We start from the raw sequence: 20,646 nt of genomic DNA, 5'->3' as shown, positions 1-20,646 counted from the left end.
CATCATCACATTTTCCATCTTTCTGTTGTTCAGTTACTTGGCCCAAGGAGAGATACTACTAACACTTTTCCGTTTGTGTCTGTTCCTTTGCAGATACTAACATATATCTTTCACCTAAGAAAAGTTAGGGAAAAAAAGTACCATATTTGTTAGTGGCTGTAAATTACTTTCCCTTTCTCATGCAGTCACACTATCTTTACCTCTTCAGTTGCAGCTTCTTCTGTACCTATATAGCAATAAAGCAACAAACCTCTCATGGAGAAACACGGCTGGAAAAGTGTGTGGAGCCTCACTGGCCTGTGTAGGAGTCCATAGTTGTCAAGGCTTACTCATATCAGTGATTGAGTATATCTGATATTTGATTGTATTATGGATTCTAAACACATGTGATAGCAAGGAATATCATAGTACGGACACCATTACTGTCACACTGTGGTTTGGCTGTACTTGTTCTGCACCAACTAGTCTTGCTGTACCTCTGTCCTGATCCTCTCAACAATCTCTCTCTTCTCAGACTGGGATGGTGTTACTTGCATGGCACCTCTGCTGTGGATGAGACATTCCCAAACTAACACAAAACATCCTGAACTGCTCTGTCCTTTTTTCTTAATGGTCATGTGGTATTATTACAGTTGTGGCTTCACAAAATGTTTTGTTGTGTACACCGTGAAAAAATTCTGTTAGTATCATCCTTCAGTAGCTCACCCTGAGCTCATTTTAAAAGGCTCCAAATTACAGCCTCAAAGGCATTGAATTCAATGAACTACTGTGATTTGCGGTGACAGAAGAGCAGCCAGTGAAAATACAGATCTAGTTTCAATTCTATGAATTAAGTGTGGTATAGAGGAAAATGCTATTACTAAAGTTTTGATGCTTTGCCTCCTACTTCTAGACGGGATTCTGTAATTTGTTGTGCATAAGCCTGGTATTTGAACTGATGCTATAAAAAGATTATTCAAATTTTAGGTATTGGCAGAGTCTTTTGAACATATTCCTGTTCTTAGTGGGTTATGTCTACCAAACTTTTTATTTTGTGCTTACAGTAACTCTGGTGTCATTATTATTACTTTTTTATTTTCTACAGGGCTTCAGTGGAATCTTTTAAAAATGGAGCACTGAAGAAACAATTAGTTAACCTTGCTTCTAGGCAAAGGAATCTGTTGACTGTTGCCCAAAACCAGGAAGAATTATTCCGTAAAATACAAAATTACAGAAAAACAAAACAAGTGTTCAGTGCATCATGTTCAGAGAAGCAAATCTCAAACTTAGATATTTCCTGTGGAAGTGATAAAACACAAAGTTTAACTGCTGATGAAATCATGTGTCCTGATGTAGTTACATTTAGTATGGGGCTTGGTGCCAGCATGCCTAATGGAAACAGAGTAGAAGCACATCTCTCTTTAGAAAATAGATTTTCAGCTCAGGAATGCAGCCAACATCCACACATCTGCTTGGATGAGACAGGAGCAAATAAAGAAGCAATTAGAAGCAAAGAGGCTTCTGATCATGCTTTGGCATCCGAAAACAGGGCAAGAGAATATCCCTTCAATAACACGTCAAAGCTGACAAATGCTGTAGAAGTGGTAACACTGCCTTTACAACCTACTGTTTCCACTACTAAGACAAAGTGCTTACAGCAAAAATACATTGATTGTGTAGCAATTGCAGAACAAGGAAACAAGTCTTTAAATCCCACTTCAGTGACCAATGCATTAAATATTGTAGAACCCCGAAGCACTGTTGTCAATAACGATGTCTGTCAGCCAGGCAGTGACTGCTGGCAAGTTCTTACAAAGGAGGATCTACGCAGATATGTACATAAGAAGGAAGCTTTCCAGCAGCAGCAGCAAGTAATTTTGCCAACATCTACAAAGAATTTCCCTAATACTCCGCAGCAAGTGATCTTTCGGAGTAATGAGAACTCATTTAATGCCAGCTCGGTGCTTACAAATCTTACTTCAAATACGGATTATCCAGTAAACCTCAGTGAGAAATCTTTCCAGAGCTATAGCAATCAGGGATTTGAACAGAAACAAGTGAGATATGGAAGAAAAAGTAGGAAAAAGCTTCAATTGATAGATCTACTTGAATTGGGAAGGATTAAGCCAGGAGAAGATGTTTTAGAATTCAAACTGCAGGTAATTGTTGAGATATAATAATGTTAATATTAGCATATAATGAAAAAAAATGAAATGGCAGTTGTTGTGGTTTAGTCTACATCTTCAGCACTTAGTATTGAAAATTTTTATTCATTGGTTACAGATAACCTTTTATGAGTTTTAAAGGAAAATGCTATGAACGATGTCTTCTGTCAGCCCATAATTTTAACATCCAGAATATTGCATATGTAAAATTTGTTTTAATTTGCATTAGCAGTTTGTTAACATTTCTTGTTGCTAGAACCAGAGTGAAATTGTTGGTTGGTCTATATTGTATAGTATCTGATTTTTATATTGGAAGGAGCGGGAACATTAAAGTTTTTATGACTTAATGTGATTCTTGGAAGCAACTATCAAGTCTCCCAAATCAAGAAATGTGACATCAAGTATTTCATAGTGCTGTGATGGACATTAATATATGCAAAATTACTTGCTTACATGCCAGCTGGTTCTATAGTTTACACTCTTGTATGAACTGTATTTGAAAAAAAAAAAGAAAAAGAAAAATGAACTTATTTTTTTGATACATTTAAGCATGTCCCTGTGCCTCCAAATACAGAGCAGATTTGCAAAGCAGCTGTCAGCGGACTGGCTTGGTATTGAGCAAATGATGAAATTATTGAATGAATTCCCAGCTGCAAGCTAGTTAATTTCCAGGACAACATACTGATTAAAACATGAAAGGTTCTTTCGGCCAACTCACCAGGTGTAGTTAATATAGAAAAGACTCCTTTTTCTGTACCTGTAATCTGCTTGGGAATGCTCTTCTGCTGAGAGTTACCATTTTGTGGGGTCTTGTATTTTGTAACATAAGGCAGCGTGAGTAAGTCACAAGCCTCTACGTTGGGCGATGTCATAGATCCATACACATGCTTCTTTTCTTTAAAGGGCATGAATATTTCTCTGAACCTCAGGATGACTAAATGGAAGGATGAAGAATTCAGTATGCTTACTGTCATTTCTCAAGACTGTTATCTGTGATACTAGCTTGATTCATGTGGGTCTTAAGGAATTATAACTCTGTATTGAAATGTTGATGTTTGGAGTGTAGAGAAGTCAGTGATTTTTACTAGAATGAAAATGACATTCATTTATGTCTTGGAAGACAGTGCTATAGAGATTGAAGTTTAGAAACCTGTGTCTGTTGCGTTGCAAAGAGATGATCGGTAAAGTTTCCTTCTTTATCATTATAGAGATGTACTTGATAACAACATACCACTAGTACGCAGTCCTTACTTAAGGTTATCTCTGGACAGGCAGAATGCGCTCGTTGAATGCTGTAGACTTAAGCTGTGAACTGTGAACTGTAGTGAGTGTTCATCAAAATATTTGGGTTAAACATCTTAATTTAAATTCTTATAGATACCCCAAGCCAGTGGATATGGCAGAAGACAGTTCAATATTTGCTGGTGGATCATTCTCTTATTCTGATTGTTTAACCTCACGCATGCTAAGCAACCATACTGTTCTAATACAGTTTATCAACAGCTAATTTTTGCATTTAGCTGTGTTAGGCTAACTGAGACCAGTATAACAAAATCATAATTTACTGAACTATAAACAATTATAAGCTGTGCTTCTGGAGGTGTATATATGATTGCAGAACTGGGCTGTATTAGTATTGTCAAAGAGGCAGTAACAAGTTCTTTTATACTTAATTTTGCATAATAGAAGGCTGTCGGGCTCCTCCTAAAACATGTAAGCGATGTCCCTTGACAAGTGGAGTTTTTATGCAAATACGTTTCATCTTTGAATCCTTGCTGGAATTTCACTGAGACGTGTTTGTTCTACGTGTGTAAGGTAGATTGCACTTGAGTAACAGTTTCTTGTTGCACAGGCTTGCCTACTATGAGTTCCTGAGTTCACTGTTGCAAATTAATTTATTCACACACATAATAGCCTTGTTATGTGTGAGAGGAACTGAGATGCAAATACACACTGATAAACACACATAGGGAGATTTCTCCTCTGACAGTAGTGTTTGTGTGGCCAAAACATCTTATTCTGATGGACTAAAGCCTCTTATTTTACATACCACCATTTATGACAGTGGCATCAAATTCTTTAACATTTTTTCAGAGAAAAACAGCTGAAACCCCCCCAACTTTTCAGCTACTTTGTTCTTTAGCATTTTTTCATGTTTTAAGGAAGTTAATTCAGATTTGTTAATTTATGAGTTGAAAATTTCTTTATTTTTCTTTTTTAGGAATTTAGGCATAAAGCCACACTCTTAAACAATGGCAAGATCAGAACCAGTAAGGGACAAATACTGCAGAATCCAGTTCAGTGGGTTAAAGACATACTAGGAAGTGATATTTCTGTGACATGGAAGTATGTGTGGAATAAGGTAGGCCTGATTTTTCTCCTAAAAATAGCAACAAATGGCAATAACAAATATCTCTAATCTGGGTCTCCTTACTGTTCTTAAAGTGAAAGACGGTACAAGCCTAAATTTTCAAAAGTCTTCTTACTCTTAATGAATAAGCAGCAAAGAAAGAGCTACATAGCTATAGCTGTACAGTGATGAACTAGTCACGAGTATTGAGAGAATGTGGAATGCCCACTTTGTAAGCTATCAGTGCATTGAAAGAGTAGTTTTAAAGATGATTAAGAGACTGACAGAAAAAGCTCAAAGGTAGAATAAAAAGGAGCAAGCTTGTTGAAATGCCAGGGTGTCAGGGACAAAGGTTGCAAAAATACTGGCAGTTTAGAGGGCTGTGCAGATGGGTTGTATCATGCTTTTTTAGTTTAGAATTCAAATTAGCAGAATTTCTGCTTGATCTTGACATACAAATTAGACTGTTAAATGCATAAACTCAGTTTTATAAGAAGAGTTTTATCAGAAAAAACTAATTATAATGACCAGTTAGATCCATTTAGATTTGTTTGTACAGGTTACATATCTTGGAACACAGTTGTCAAAACTTCTTCTTGAAGAAGAGTCAGTTTCTAGTGACCTGGAATTACCATCACAAGAAAGAGAGCCATTGGGTATGTACCACTTAAAGTCTAATATTTACCATGACTGAAAGCAGCAGAAAGTGATTTCTAAAGAGCTTAAATTCCAAAACTCCTCTATTACTTTCTGATTTTTTTCTGGGCTATGTGCTTATCACAGATCTTGGACTTGAAAAATAAATAGAGCCAGAACTTACACATGATGTCTAAAGAAGTACGTTTCTTTTCTTCTATAAATTGGTTATGTGAAGATAATAATTACTAGTTACTTGGTTGCTATGTAAATATATTTATGTGACATTTTATTTTAAAAATATATATAGTGAAGTTTTTAATACTTTTTTATTCTGTTGAAAGCTCAGATACACTAGCATAAGTTTTAATTGCATGTACATCTTAAAATCACTTTAAATAATCTGTGTTGGTGGAAATCCCAGTATGCCCAAGGAACAGTAATAACTGGGGGGATATTTTATTCTCTAAAAATAAACAGTCATAAGAAACAGAGTGCATTCATATGACAAAATGACATTGAACAATTTTTTCAGAACTCCCCGTCAGACTTAAGAACTTCAGCCTAATTTTGATAAGTAATGTATTCCCAGGAAAACCCAAGTCCCTTTGACAGCCAGTTGTACTTGGAGTCCGAAAAGCTTTTGGGCTTTTGTGATTGGTTCTGTTAATTTGGTGAGACACTGCACTTCACGTGAACTGGGATACCAGGCTTGGTCTCTTCTTAACATAGTAAAAGTAAATTAAAAGATAGTAATTTAAAATAACTAATTTGATATTCAGACTACCATCTTCTACTGTTATTTGCTGCAGGTTAAGAGCATCCAGTAACTTAAGTTTAAGCTTCAGTAACTTAAGGTGTAAATGACTCAATAATGGGTTTAGTCTCCTAACTTTTTAATAGCTTTTGAATATTTCACCAGTTCCTGTAAAATATTCCACTTGTGGAAAAGTTGTGGTAAACATTGTAACTTCTAAAACAGAGAAATCTATTTATTCAAAAAATACTCTTGACAAACAAAAATCAGCCTGAAGATCAGTAAGTGGTTTTCACCTATGTTTTTTACAAATAGCCCAGGGTAATCTGGGAAAGAGGATTTAAAGAAATTTTTTTGTCACGTGTAATTTAACATCATGATAATGCCTAACCATTAGCCTTAGGTGAGAAACTGAGGGAGGGAAAGCCAAAGTGCTCTCAGTTTCAGTTCTGTTTCAGATACTATATGGCCAGATATATAGTAGGAAATTAAACAGTGCCTTAAATCATTCCAGAAGAGGATTAACCTGTGCCGTTGTATTCTGAGAACGGTTGCAGGCGTTGAGCAGCTCCCAAATGGTTTCCAGGCTTGGTTCAGGAGCTAGCTTGTTCTAAGGGCTGTTCCCAATGGGCACTTTGCCTCCAGCCAGCCTACTCAGAAGCACACAAAAGTTTGCTTGTGTGGATGTGAGCTATTCTGTGCCACTTGCCTGGGGACATTCCCAGGCACTCTTTTATCTTTCTAATATACGTACAGCCTGTGTGTGTTTTATAGTAGAAGTTTATCCTGCTTTTGTAAAGAATCAATCTTCTTTTTTATTTTCTGTATTAATGAATTGAATTTTTTTCTGTGCATCCTGGAGCATCATTAAAGAAAACTGGGTCCTGATAATTTGAAGGGTTTTGCAGGAGAATGCAATTATTTTAACTAGCCCTTAAGTAGTCCACACTCCTTCCAGCTTCCTGTATCTTAGCTCAGTGTTCATTGAGCTACTATATAAAGAGGATGCAGAAGTGGGAAGAAAATGATAGAAAATTAAGAAAATGGCTGTATCTAGCCGTCTTTTAACAGGAAGAAGGAGCTACCACTGAACTTTGTATAGAGCCCAATTTAGGAAGCATGTCCTAAGAACCTCGATCAAATCAAGGACCCTAGACAAGACAGGTGAAGGAGTTGGAAGTTACTGGTCTGTGGCTGTCAGCGTGAGAAATGTCCCAGCTTTTCAGAGTGGTTGAGATTAAGGTGCTTCAAGGTTTGTATAGCAGCAGATTTTTAGGTATCTATCTGAGGAATGTTAATGCAAAAAAACTTGGAGACTCCATGAAGTAAAGCAGTCTCAGACCAATGTAGGTATTTAACAGAGGCTATAAAGATTGCGATTTTGGAATTAGCCATCTAAATCCTAACTAAATTTCACTTTATGTCTCTTCTTTGAATCTGAGCCTTTAGTCTGTTCTAGGATCATGCTAGCGGAAAGCAGGAATTACTGTATTCAGGTCTGAATGAGAACTAAACATTGAGAAAATAAACAGTACTTTTAGACTATCTGTATGTAGGAAAGCAGAAGAAACAGTGATTATATGGCTGGGAATTTATTCCTCTGTGCTTTCTGATACATGTAATGATGACATAATGTTTGCTAAAAATGACCAAGAATAACAAGGATTCAGAAGCAGATGTCAGCTGAACAGCAGATGTCAGTTGCAGAGCAGATGTTGGTGTTAGATATTTCACATTGAAATTCCAGCAAAGTCGCTTAAAATAAAAGCATATCCAATTGTTTCAGTAAGTGTGATATGTACATTCATTTTTCAGATTGTTATTTCAGGAAAATGGTAATTGGAAAACAGCATGACTAGTGCAATTCTTGTGCTCTGGCAATCCCTTAATGCCTTTAATAACCATTAGCCACCTGTAAAGATTAGAACAACTCTTGCTCACCTTTAGTTCGTGAAAGACCCCAAAGTTGTGTGGAATAAAGGGAATCCAGATGATTTCCTAATGGCTGAACCATGGGAGCTGTATCAGAAGGTTTATGTTAGTGTTACTTCACGTATGTACCATAAAATGAGCCGCTAAGCATGAAAGCAAATTATAATTGTTTTGCAGTGATATATGTGATATCATGTTTCTGTTTTTCTTGAGGCAAGCAGTGAAACACACATATATTTAGTAGACTACTTTTCAAGTTAAATTTGCATGGCATCTAATGTAATTTTGACAAGGAAGACATATTTTAAAAAAAGAGAATGCCTTACAGCTGCGGTAAAGGAGCAGAGGAAGGTCAATTTGCCTTTATGTGTGTTAGGTGGTGTAAGGCTGTGAAAGCTGTGGATTTTCTAAGTGAAAATTTCAGCATGTGCCTTTAAGAAAATTAAAAAGTGTAACAGCTCAGAGCATTAAACCACCAGTGTGAAACAATACTGATTGGTTTTAGAACAAAGTTGTCTTGATCTTTTTATGCTCTCAGGAAAGAATTTTATCAAAAGGGACCCCAGCAACCACAACCAACACCACCAGAGTCCTGGTACTGTCTCCATTGCTCAGCCTGTTGGGATCTTTGACCTGAGCAGTATGCACCCAAAACCCCCATCCTTGCCACAAACAGAACTTGTGAAAACATTGCAATGTGCTGAAAGAGAAGCAGCTGTTACCAGGAAATTTAAAAGTTAAGATTTTTTTTTTAACTGCCTAAAAAACCTAATGGTAGGTGCAAGGGCTATACAAGAGATACAAAAGGAAAAAGAAAGTAAGTGGCATGGAATTCATTTGTGCGTGGGAGGAGAGAGTGCTGGGGAAAAATGATGACTCTGCTGATGGGTCGGATTGATCTAAATGACCCAATAATGAAGTTTTTCAGAGCTCAGTGTGTTTGACTTTCCTGTGTCCAAACTAGAAACATTTTCTTATTTTGATGTAGTTAACAGAATAACTGTTTCATTTTAAGTACTCAGTTAAATGTCTCCACAATATAATAGCATAGACAAATGTCTTCTGGATTTAGATGGAGAAATCTGATACAAAAGTGTTGCCGAATAATCTCATGTCCTCTAATTTAAAGGGAAAAGTGGAAATGTTCCTGAAGATGCTCTGATCTTTGTGGAGTTGACTGACCTTGTAACTTTGTGTTTTCAGTATTACATTTTTATGCTGATTGCACATTAAACCCTATCTGTAATATTCATACAACTTGAACAGTGCTTACTGCACTCTGTCCTAGTATTTTTGCTTCTACCACCTTTGATTACACTGCAGGGGAATGACCCTGATTGACCACAGCGTAAAGTCAGGGTGGTCAGCTCAAACTCCCACTGTGCCAAGGTCAGGTAACACTTTGCGCTGAAGTGTGCAACCATGCTGAGTCGGGTCTGCTGTGGGAGGCAGTAAAAAGCAAATCAGAGGTGAAGTGCCTAATCAGTGTCAGCCATTGTAAACTGAAAGTGTATCCACACTATAAAGCAATTCTTTATGCTTCTGCAAGTCTATGCATAGGCCCTGCAGCTGCAGTGCAAAGGATTAAGTAAACCCTGGAGCTGAGAATCCTCTGCAGAAAATGCTTTCTTATCCCACTTTTTTTTTTTTTGATAGAAGCGAATAGACTTAGTATCTTAAATGCCAGGGCAGAATATTTGGAGGGAGATGGTCTTTAAAGTTACAGAAAATAGATTGTGTAGTAGATTGTTTTCACATTTATGTATCAAAAAACTCATGTGGAACTGCCCATTTATATGAATTGAAAAGCTACATAAAAGTTATGTTTCTCTACTGAACAGATGAACAGCCATATTCGTGTTTTCTCAAACACAATTACTAGTTATAGTGCTGCTTACCAAGATAATGGTCATGTAGCATGTATTGTCCTTGACACCCTATCATCTCAGTGCTCAGTCCTGTGTGGAAATTGTTATAGGAAGAGCACAGAGCCATTTTGTAGCAAAGGTAACTGCTAACAGACAGTAGGGATTATTCAAAAATAAAGATTCATAATATAATAAAAATTGCTAAGTTGGAAATTCACAGAAATGTTGTTCCCTATATACATTTTTGTTTATATCTACTACAATTACTCTGTTAATTGAAGGAAGAAACTGCTTAACATGCAGTATAACCCTTAAAAAATTTAACCACCACATTTCTGGCTTACAGAACCCAAACCTTTTGCATCCAGTTCTGAGGAGAAGCTTCTCAGGTTTCATAGTTTGACAAAAAATATTTTTGAAAGCAAACTATGAAAAGCAAATTCGCACTTAAGAAGGACATTCCTTTAAAAACAAGTGTCTCAGGGTGAGTATTTCATTGAGTCTCTTAAATGAAGCTTTGGAAGTGCCATGAGAAACCACATAGCCCATAGACAGATTTGGTGTATTTGTTTGCCCTCTACATTTATTTCCAAAGAACCAGTGAGATATGCAATGCCTTTGCTGCTTTACTTCACACTAAATAAATTCTGAATGTAAAGCTCAGCTGTATAAATTGGCTTTTAACTAGTTTACTTTCTGGGCTTCGCTAGTCTGGGAAAATTATAGAAGAGTAATTAATTTCAGTTTTCTTACTAGTCAATCTTATCTTCTTGTCTTGTGCACCAGTACAAAGTAGTGATGCTGAAACTGCTGACTTGGCAGGAGAATATTTAAACCCAAATGAATTGTTCCAGTAGAAGGAAACGAAGCTATTAAGTATTTCAGTACCTCCTAGATGGGTGTAAAATTGGGCTACTAGTAAACATTTCATGTGCATATTTGCAAGAATCTTCCATTAAATTATAAACTCCTCAGAAGAGGGATCTCATATGCATCTTTGAACTGGTTGAAGATATTACTTTGGTATTAGTCCAAACAACGAATCTAGCCTATTGTAGAATATTTTTCCTGCAATATGTGTAAAGCTCCATGTAATTATAATGCAAAGACACATTACCCATTCTCAAAAGCTTGCAATATATTTTGTGCTGCATAGTACTCCAGTTCAGAGCCCCAGATTCTGCTTAAGCTCAGACAATTATGTCAGAAACTACTTTCACTGAAAAACTCTGCTATTCTTATCTTCATTTTTTTGGAGGAAAGCTGGAGAAGATGATGAATGTCATTTAGTAATTAAAAAGTCAAGGTATAAACTCAAAACCCCAAGGTTAATTTTATTTATTTTTTAAACAAAATTACATGACTTAAAGGAGCTTGATTCTGTATATCTGAAGTACTTGGAAGAGTTTTAAAAAACCCCAACAAACCACAAAAAAAACCCAAAACAAAGCAAAACCCCCACAAGACCAAAACCCTAGCACTTAATATATGTGTTTTCCTTGTTACCTATAGCAGAATATTCATCAACTACACAATGTCCCCATTAATGTGACTGTAAAAGACAGGGAGATTAACTATATATTCTTTGTATTTCATACTTTGGAAGCAAAATGAGATTGTAGACAAATATCCATAATCTTTTTCCATCTCAGAGGTATCTCAAGGTGCAGCTATTATCCTGTTTTCTTTATGGCTTGCAGACAAAATATTTAAAAGTATTTTCCAGTACTTTAAAGTTCCAGGCATTTGCTCAAGGTACTTTCATACTTCACAAAGCACATAGTTCTGGTAGCAGAATTTACAAAGTTATATTTTCCAATAACTTTACATACCATGACTGAAGTATATGCTTCCTCCATCTGCACACTTTTCCTTTCCAAAATCCTCTACCTGCTCTTATTTGACTGTCAGCAAAGTAGAAGGTAGAATGTCACATGACTGACTCAGAGTTGAGCTATGTGGCCAGCAAGAGACAGACAAAATTCACTTTTAGGTGGCCAAAAAAAAAAAAAAAAAAAAGTAGCTCTCAAGGACTACATGCCATGGAAGCCAATTCTAAGAATTTAATGACTGTGTTTCTTATCTGTCAGTCAGGTCTTTCTGAAACTGGCAAATCACTTCTAAAGTACCTAGATGACATTGTGATGGCACAGAACCATAGACTAATGTAGGTGAGGTAGGGCCTCTGGAGGTCTTTAGTCCAACTGCCTGTTCAAAGCAGGACTAGCTTCCAAGTGAGATAAGGTTGCTTAGTGCCTTGTCTGGTCAAATTCTGAATATCTTCAAGGATGGACTTTCCACAACATCTCTGTGCAACATATTCGTGCGCTTAACCATGCTCATGGTGGATTTTTTTCCCCATATATCTAGTTGGAATCTTGCTTGTTAAAACTTGTAACCATTGCCCGTTTTTGTTTGCATACAGAAACCTTGTTTCCTTGAGAAGCCTGGCTAAAAATAAGTAAACTGACTCCTAGTCAAGAGCTTTAAACACTGGCTTTCTAGCCATTTTACTTTGTGAAACACTTTGTAAAAGAAATTCTTTGATAACTGACCCATCTTCTTAATTCATCAGCTGCACTATAACATTTTCATCTGCTTTGGTGGTCCCATGGAGACTGAAAGAAGACTAAAAGACAAACAGAACTGTTGTAGATAATCTTCCTGGAACACATCTATCTTTTCTTATCTTACTTGTGAAAGTGATAAATGGAAGGCAATGTGACAAACAGCAAGCTCCAAGAGGCAGTAGCTGAAGCTATTGCTTTGCTTGAAACAGAGAAGACTGACTTTTTTGACACCACACTCTAGTAATGTCAAATGAAAGCATTTAGGAGACTGCCTGATCTTATCTGGGTGAGCGTTCAGATTATATCGCACTTCTTATTTTTTTTCAGGAGTGACTTTTATCAAAGTTGGGAGAAAGCTTCTAAACAAAACACTTCAGTCCTTAAATCACCACATGAAAGTAGCCTAAGAGAAGGCTCTAGAAGTTTTTCTGAGGCTGTACATAAAACCCACCAAATGAGTCACAGCTTCTGTAGATTTTGCCAGTGCATGGAAAACACAAACTATTGTTTTTTCTATCAAATAGCTGTTCTTACCTCAGCTGAAACTTGATTTATACTTTGTCTTCTTTTTCTTCCCATCTGCATCTCAGTGTGGTATAAACTGCAAGAATTTTAAAGTGTTCTGGTTTTAATTACCCAAGGTTGGCCCTCGAACTGCTTCTTATCCACTATCTTGGCACATTAAATTCAAATTTTTGAAAATTGTTAGAAATAACTTGAGAGAACCATATATTTTCCTTCCACATGAGTATACAAGCAAAGAATTACATAATCAAGTATACAATAGTAACTCAAAATAATAAGTTTAAAAAGAAAGAAATGTGTGGTGGGAACATGCACCCTGCTAGCCATACCAAGAAATAGTCTCTTATGAATCGTTTTAAAGCAATCTCAGGGCCTTTTAATAAGGATACTCATGTATGCATTTGTTGTTGTTGAACTCGGTAATTTCATATTCAAATAGAGTGACTTAATCGAGAAACTGAAAGACCATCTGGACAGCTGTATAATATATATATGTATACACACACAAATATTTGTGTGAGAATCAGTCATTATGTTTTATTTTAAAAGTACTTATTTATTTTATTTCCTTATAAGTTCAATCTTGAATATAGACTCTTTTATGGGAGGCTGTATGTATTTCCCAGTTGGTATTTGCATGTATGATGTCAATCATATATCTCTCACTTTTTGAGGAAAAAATACCATATCATCTCTCTCACTTTTTGAGGAAAAAATATCATGTTACACCTATACTAAAGAAGGCCACTGAGATTTAAATTGTTCTTTTGCTTCTCTGATAAGTTATTGTAACATTGATGGATTTCTGTAATAGATTGGAGGTTTTGAGTTCCTCGCATTGCTAAATGAAAAACTTAACAATATCCTAATACACCAATCTAAGGCCCCTGAAGAATAATAATTCAGAATGTATCATATCATATCCTATAAAGTATTTGTTACTGGCTAAGAGGCGTATACCCAATATATCTAGAAGAGAAAAACCAGTTACTGTATAAGATTATGATGTAGGCAAAAGTTTTAATGGGGAATAATATATTGTGTTTATATCACTTACCTACATAATGCTTGCAAGAAAGCTATAAAGTATTGTCAATATTGTCCATTTTTCAGACAGTTAGAAAGATTTACTATCAAGTGGATCTCTCGAAAAAGTATAACATCTTCAGGTCCGTGTTGCAGGAACAATACTTTCGGCCACATGAAGCATAAAATAATTAAAAGGATTTCAGCATAAGGCTTGAAACTGATGCTTTAGAATAAAAGGCATGAATTCTTGATCTTTAATCATACCTGCAAGTCCTTTTTCTATGCAGATATCAAGTGCAACAAGAAAGGCCACTGTTATGAAATACTTTCAAAGAAGAATTATTCTAGATAGCTAATCTTTTTTCTGCTTTACGATATTGCTTTTGCCAATCTCACTGGAGGACAAAAAGAAAGAATGAATTTCTGAGGAATACTATTCTTTATTGAGTGGAGGAAGAAATGTTACTTTCTCAAATTTAGCGTTTTATCTTGAAGCAACCGAATAGAATAATGAACTGTGAAAGTACAAATTAAGTTCTACATTATTGCTATACAAATTCCAGTTATAGGCAAATGATGAACTGAACCTGCAGATCATTCATGGTGAGTTGTGTCTGGAATGTGACGGAAAGAGCTGTAGACTAAGGGACTATCAGATGGTGCTCTAAGTCCATCTGGCACTGTTATAGCTGTGCTATGAAGTATCTCGTCATTATAGTCCATTAGGTAGCTTCCAAACTGAAATGATTTATTTATTTCATAAGATGTTATAAATAACCTTTGATTTTTTTCAAAGGATCATAACTACCAGTGCAAAAAATGCAGCATGCATAATTTAGGATCACTTGATAAATTCATTCTTGGTGAAAAAGTACTTTCAAAATCAGGATGGGGGTGGACACAGAGGATCATGAAGCAATTAGCCAAAATCCATGCTGGCCTGTATCTTTTAGGGGATGGACTCCTTAACTTCAGGTGTCTGACTGGCACGATATGTCTGATGATTGTTAGAAAAAGATCACTCCTTACTTATTGGTTTGTAAAGGCAGAGACCTTTGGACTCTAGCATTCATAGGAAAAAAAAAGAATTAAGATGTATATCATGTGAAGTGACTCAAGAACTGTGCAGAGACCTGGAGAAAAGCAAAAGCATTTGGGGGGGGGGGAACAATTAAAATAAATTACCAGGAAAGCATTGTATTTTTTCAGATACCAGGTCTTTTCTTCCGAGATACCAAGTCTTGATCAGCTGAAAGAAAAGTTATTTTCAAAATTACCACTAGCATGGACAGAATTCATGTGCCTCAGTTCAGTAGCCCTCCTTTAAAGAGTCAGAAGATCCAAAAATGTTGTTTATGTGAGGCGCTAGCTGTCATTTCCCAGGCCTTACTTGGTTTGAATGGACAATGCCTATTGGCACTCCTGGATTTTAGCTGGTCTTCTCTGATTCTAAGCTCTTGAGAGGAGTGTGGATAAGGCCAAAGAAACTTGAAAGCTCTTAAGACAGATTTCGTTCCAAATACTCCCTTGTGGCACTCTAGATCAAATGCTGTCACCTTCAAGTGTGTTGTTCTTAGATCTTCTCTTTGCTTACGCATCTGTAGCCCACGTCAAGACTAGCTGCACTGAACCAGATCCATTTGGGTCAGAAGAATAACATCTCCTGTCTGTGACTTTGCCACAGACAATGCAAAACAGTTTGTCTTTCCCTCAGATGTGATAGTAATCTTTACCTCTTTTACAGAAGTATTGAAACTGGATTTAGTGATACCTGTAAATTGACCCAAATATGTTGCTTAAACTGCAAGAGCATTTAAGTTCATTTTACAAATAATTTACAGAAGTAAAATAGTTATAAAATGCTTAACCATATCTCTGGATAGTTCTAGCACTTTCTTGCTTGGGAAAAATAAGGAGGATATGGGTGGGATAGCCATTTTTAAAAACTGATCTTTCAGGGGCCATTTTAGAGATCAGAGAATGGTGATTCTGCATAGAAGTGGCAATCTTTGGTGACTAACCTTTATGCAACTGGAGATTCTGGTCTGACATTTATATAGTTGCATCACTAATGGCAATTCTCCTTAAATGTACTTTTCCGGTCCTTTCAGAAGCCACAGAGACAAGGTCTTGTAAAGCTGTAACAAAATGGAAACACAAGTTGAAACAGAATGGTTTCAGAACTGTAAGGCTAAAATAGATGCCATCAGAGACAGAAAAGCTATTGCAAGCAGGATGGAAAAAGTATCAGGAGACCACTTGTGTTTTCCCCAGATTTATGGAAAAAAAGCTCATTCTGATATTGGTACTGATTGATACTTTATCTTGTAGTTCATGAAGATGGCAGAAAGCTGAGAGCACTTAAAAGGACAGCAAGGCTAGGAAAGCAGAGAAAGACCCTGCCTTTGTGTGTCTTGCTCTACTAAGCTTTCTTCTGTACCCGAGACACTAAGATGAGTTTTGGATAGCCTTTCTCCGCTGCTTACAGCCTGTGAGCTGCTGGTCCTTTGTAAGGGGATGAGAGCTAACAGACAGCAAAGGAAGAAAGGAAACATCAAAGTGGATATTAAAAGATTAAAAATAATAGTAAGCAAAAGGAGAGAGAAAAGGGAAAAAGAATTGAGAAAGAAAAATGGGAAGGACATTAGTAGGCTGTGTTGGAATATGGAAGAAGAAACACAGGGACTAAATGTTCAAATGCTGATCCAGCCCTACTGGGAAAAAAAAAAATATTTTCTATGGATATAAAAACTTTGATAGCCAACATAGATGTCAGAACTGAGGAGGACAGCTTTGGGATGTATAAATTACTGTGCTTTTGGTAACTGTTGACTGTTACCTGAAATTGCTGAAAAGCAGAGATTAGAGAGAGTAGAGATTTTAATTATTCACTCAGGCAAAGTTGTTTTTGTGATGGAATGCTGATATTTTATCAACAAAATCTTAATGCAATAGGTAAAACATTAATTTGGCCCAAAGGAATCAGCAAAGCAAGCTGTCTGCTGCTGAAAAAGGTTATGTCAATAGATTTATTTGGTCATATTTTTATTACACTTTCAAATTTGAGTTGAAAAATTTTAGTAAATAAGTGAGAGTGCTGAGAGTAGCATTTTCAAGGTAAGAAAACAATGTCTTTTCTCCAATTATGATCTCTGAAAACAGAATATGAAATGAGCTTCAGACTTTGCCAGGAAATTTTCCTATACTTGTATACAAAATGTGGGTGGACCTTTCAGAACAAAAAAGCTTTTTTCAACAAATCAAGACAGATTGAAATCATGCCTGTCATGTCAATGTAGACTCAATATTAATGACAATGTTTCAGCTCAGTTTCTGCCAGTTTAGTTTATAAAAAATTCCCAGACTTACTTTTAAGATAATTTTTACGTGAAGGTGTCCTTAAAACTCTTTCGTGACTTCCCATCCAAGCAGTCCTGCTTGTGCCCTTTGAAACATCACCTGTAGGTGAGTGTGACTGACTCTGCTTCATAAGCTGATGTGACTGACTGCTGCTTCATAAGCAATAACGACTGTGTGAGGAGCGTAGTGATGTAACTTCTCGAGTGGGACTTGTATTCAGCCCATCTTTGTTGCAGTCCAAGATACTTAAATATACCCTAGACATCAGATCATGCTTTTTGTTCCATGCTATGGCACAAGCATGCTGAAGATGAACTGAGGATGTAAGATACCAAATGCAATCCTGTTCTCACTGGAGTCGAAGTTTTGCTGTAGATGTCATGGGTGGGTGTGGAACGATATACATCCTCACACACAAGACTCTGTATTTGCATTTCTGAACACAGACCGCTCATTTCTCATAGCAGTTTGCCACTTTGCTGCTTTGGGTGGTGAGCTCCTGGAAGTCAGGAAATGGAGGGAGATCCTCACCGAGACATGGAGTTAAAAGGTCTAATACATACAAGATACACTGTTAGCATTGGGACTTACAGATGTTGTCAGTTCAGTGAATATATTTTGCATTTTGGAATTGGTGTACGTGACACAACTGGAAAACTGTGGTAACAAAGACAAACTCTTGGGATGGCACATGGTAGCCCAGAAATAAGTGCAAGCTAAATGGCCAGCTGCTGTCACTTCAAACATGTTTTCTCTGCATTTTGACAAGGGTTTATCTTGACTGATCTAATAACCCTGAAATACCTATCCTGTTTTGCTTTTCAAGACACTTGAATGGTGTCTGAATACTTTGTTGTTGGTGCTGGTGGTGTTTTTAAAAGAAAAAACAACAGAGGTTGTCCCTACTTCCATGATAGCCCTCCCTCTCCTGATAACATCTGCTACATGTGATGGGTCCGCCCACGCTGGCCTTTTCTGTCCTGGGCTGGTTGTGGTTGCATCAACAGGTCTGATATTTTGTGCAAGAGTACTGAAGGGAGAAAGGGTGGACGAAAAATGAGCAAAACCAAGTTAACTCTGGAAACTGCAGTTCCACATGCCTTTTGGAGTCTGTGTGTTACAGAGAAAATGTCTTGTAACATTTCCTGTTGCTGGATCTTTACAGTGTTATGTTGTTACTGATTTTAATAGTGAAAACTGAAGGTGCAGCTTCTCCTGCACTGATGCAAGTGCCTTAAGTTTATGCATCGCAATAGCTACTTCAGTCCAGCAGATATTGAAATACTGCAAACACTCATTGTTTGGTCCTGCAATTTCTTGTATACAGGTGTACGCCTTCCTTTTTACATAGTCCTTTTGGGACTGTAGGAAGGGCATTCCCTGTGAGACAGATTCCTTAATTTTGGGGACGTACACTACACTTAGCCCTTTGTGGACATAATATGTGAAATTCAAGAAATGCTGAAGAACAACTGTATTTTCCTGTTATATAACTGGAAATGGCCAGGACAGTTGACTTCTCACCCTGAGCACCATGAAGTGTAGTACAGCCCTTGTCTCACTGAAGTCTGGGTGCAAGTGAGAGATACCAGTGAGATGGCTGGGGTCTTACACTACAAGATTCCTAGGACACCTTTCAGATTCCAAGGGATCCTAACTCTTACCTGGTTCTAATGAGCTGTTAACACGTCTCTAGATAATAGCGCCAGTGATTGCTTTTCATTACTGTAGTATATATTCTGTAATCATTTGCCTTCATTTTCAACAGGGTCTTCTGTCCAGTTCAACTCAGTGGGAAGTCTGACACATTTTCTTCAATTCCATGAGATAGTAGTGGTATGTAAAGAGGAGTTTCTACCATGCCCTCTAATGGAAAAGCACTGGAGTTTCTACAAAGGATGTGAAGATTTTGGTTTCTAAAGACTTTTTGAGTGCTAACATTTTTTTCTTCATCATCACTTAAAAGTAAACATCTGAGCTTTTAGAACCAGAAGTGCTTTGTTACTGTCATTTTGATAAATCATTTGCCCAGCACTTGGAATGGACTGAACATTGTGTAAGTGAGGAACAGGGGAGTACTTTGTAGCAGGTGAGGATAACTGTTGATAGTGAATTTTGCGCTGTGAGGTTAAGAAATGGGGAAGTAGACTAGGACTGTTACACACTGGTGTTCATTGTGAATTACATTGCAGGTTAATAACTTTGTATGAAATTCCACTGATTTCAGTGGGCGCCCATGCTTGATGGGGCTGCGCAGAAGCAGATAGGTATCAACACCGATAGTCACTTCCTGTACCTAAGCCTGAAACTGCTCTGCCTGAGCATATGCTATCAGAAATGGCTACGCGTTTGTGTAATAACATAAGCTGTTAGCTTAGGCAAAAAATCAAGATGGGCAGCTTTGAAAATCACCAGCAGCTTTGCTTTATGTGCTGTGGATATATACAAATATTTGAGAAGGGGGTGGCTGCCAGGAGGCGTTAAAAGAGGAATCTCAGCCATTGGAAGTGCTCAGGGAAATTCCATTCGTGTTCCAGCCAAGTTTTTCTGATAGGCAGAAAATGTGCTTGCATGTGGCAGGAAATACAGTTAGCCTGTTCGTGGAACAGGAAATTTCCATCTAATAACATATTAGATATTCACCCCTATCTCTGGAGGATTTCTATTTGTTTTAGTTTTACAATGTGTGAATCTGCCTCAGTAGCATATTTATAACACATTTGACTGTCATGAGCGTTATCTGCATTCAAATGGCATTCTTGCTCTTTCGTTCTCTGGATTCTAAGAAGAGATGAAATAATAGCACCTGCTACTCCTAACTCCAGTGAATGGGATGAGAAATATCTCCTGTCAATACATAACAACCTCAGCTAGCTATTTGGAGTGCGAAGAGCTGTTCTGCAGAGATTTGATTAGTGTCTTAAACAGAAGGTGGCTTAGGGAAGAGAGAGGGGTCTGATGTGCAGAGAGCTAATACTGTGCCCTAGGATGCATGAGCAATCATAGCCTGATGGGCTGTAAGGATAAAGAAATGCGAAGTGCCTGGAAGTCAAAAAAGTTAGCGGCTACTGAGTGACAGGTATTTCATAAAGGTCACTTCGCGCACAGAAAGCAAATGGAGCGGTCTCACAGTTGCAGCAGCAAAACAAACCTGAAGGCATATTGGATTAAAGGAAATGTTCATTCAAATACTACACTTCCACTTAGACTGAAAATTGAAAGACTTTTGACTGTTAAAATGAGTTCTGAATTATACACCTTTGTTTGACTTTTTTCTTCGTTACAAGCTAATAAAATTAATGTATAAAAACTGGGAGGATTTGACAGTAATACTTTTAGTCCATTATAGTAACGTGATTACATGACCTAAGGCAGCCCTAAGATACAGTGACAAAAAAATCTGATTGATTCAAGCTGGGCAAAGAGACAAAAATGCAAAGTGTTACATGAAAACCACTGTCTGTTACTGATGCTA

At 37.1% G+C, this 20,646-nt stretch overlaps 1 protein-coding gene across 1 annotated transcript in view; it reads left to right on the top strand.

The window, feature by feature from the left end:
- The window catches only part of ANKRD31 (ankyrin repeat domain 31), an 87,768-nt gene extending 67,349 nt beyond the window's left edge, over window positions 1-20,419 (top strand). Inside the window, exons 22-26 of the mRNA XM_075741194.1 lie at window positions 1,085-2,138; window positions 4,366-4,506; window positions 5,054-5,150; window positions 8,358-8,555; window positions 18,940-20,419. Coding sequence (XP_075597309.1) covers window positions 1,085-2,138; window positions 4,366-4,506; window positions 5,054-5,150; window positions 8,358-8,555; window positions 18,940-19,091 — 1,642 coding nt within the window. The 3' untranslated portion in view covers window positions 19,092-20,419. The remainder of the gene's footprint in view (window positions 1-1,084; window positions 2,139-4,365; window positions 4,507-5,053; window positions 5,151-8,357; window positions 8,556-18,939) is intronic.
- The last annotated feature ends 227 nt before the right edge of the window (window positions 20,420-20,646 follow it).

Source organism: Balearica regulorum, chromosome Z (genome assembly GCF_011004875.1).
Source record: "Balearica regulorum gibbericeps isolate bBalReg1 chromosome Z, bBalReg1.pri, whole genome shotgun sequence".
Classification (NCBI taxonomy): domain Eukaryota; kingdom Metazoa; phylum Chordata; class Aves; order Gruiformes; family Gruidae; genus Balearica; species Balearica regulorum.
This window is presented reverse-complemented; position numbering and strand designations above follow the sequence as displayed.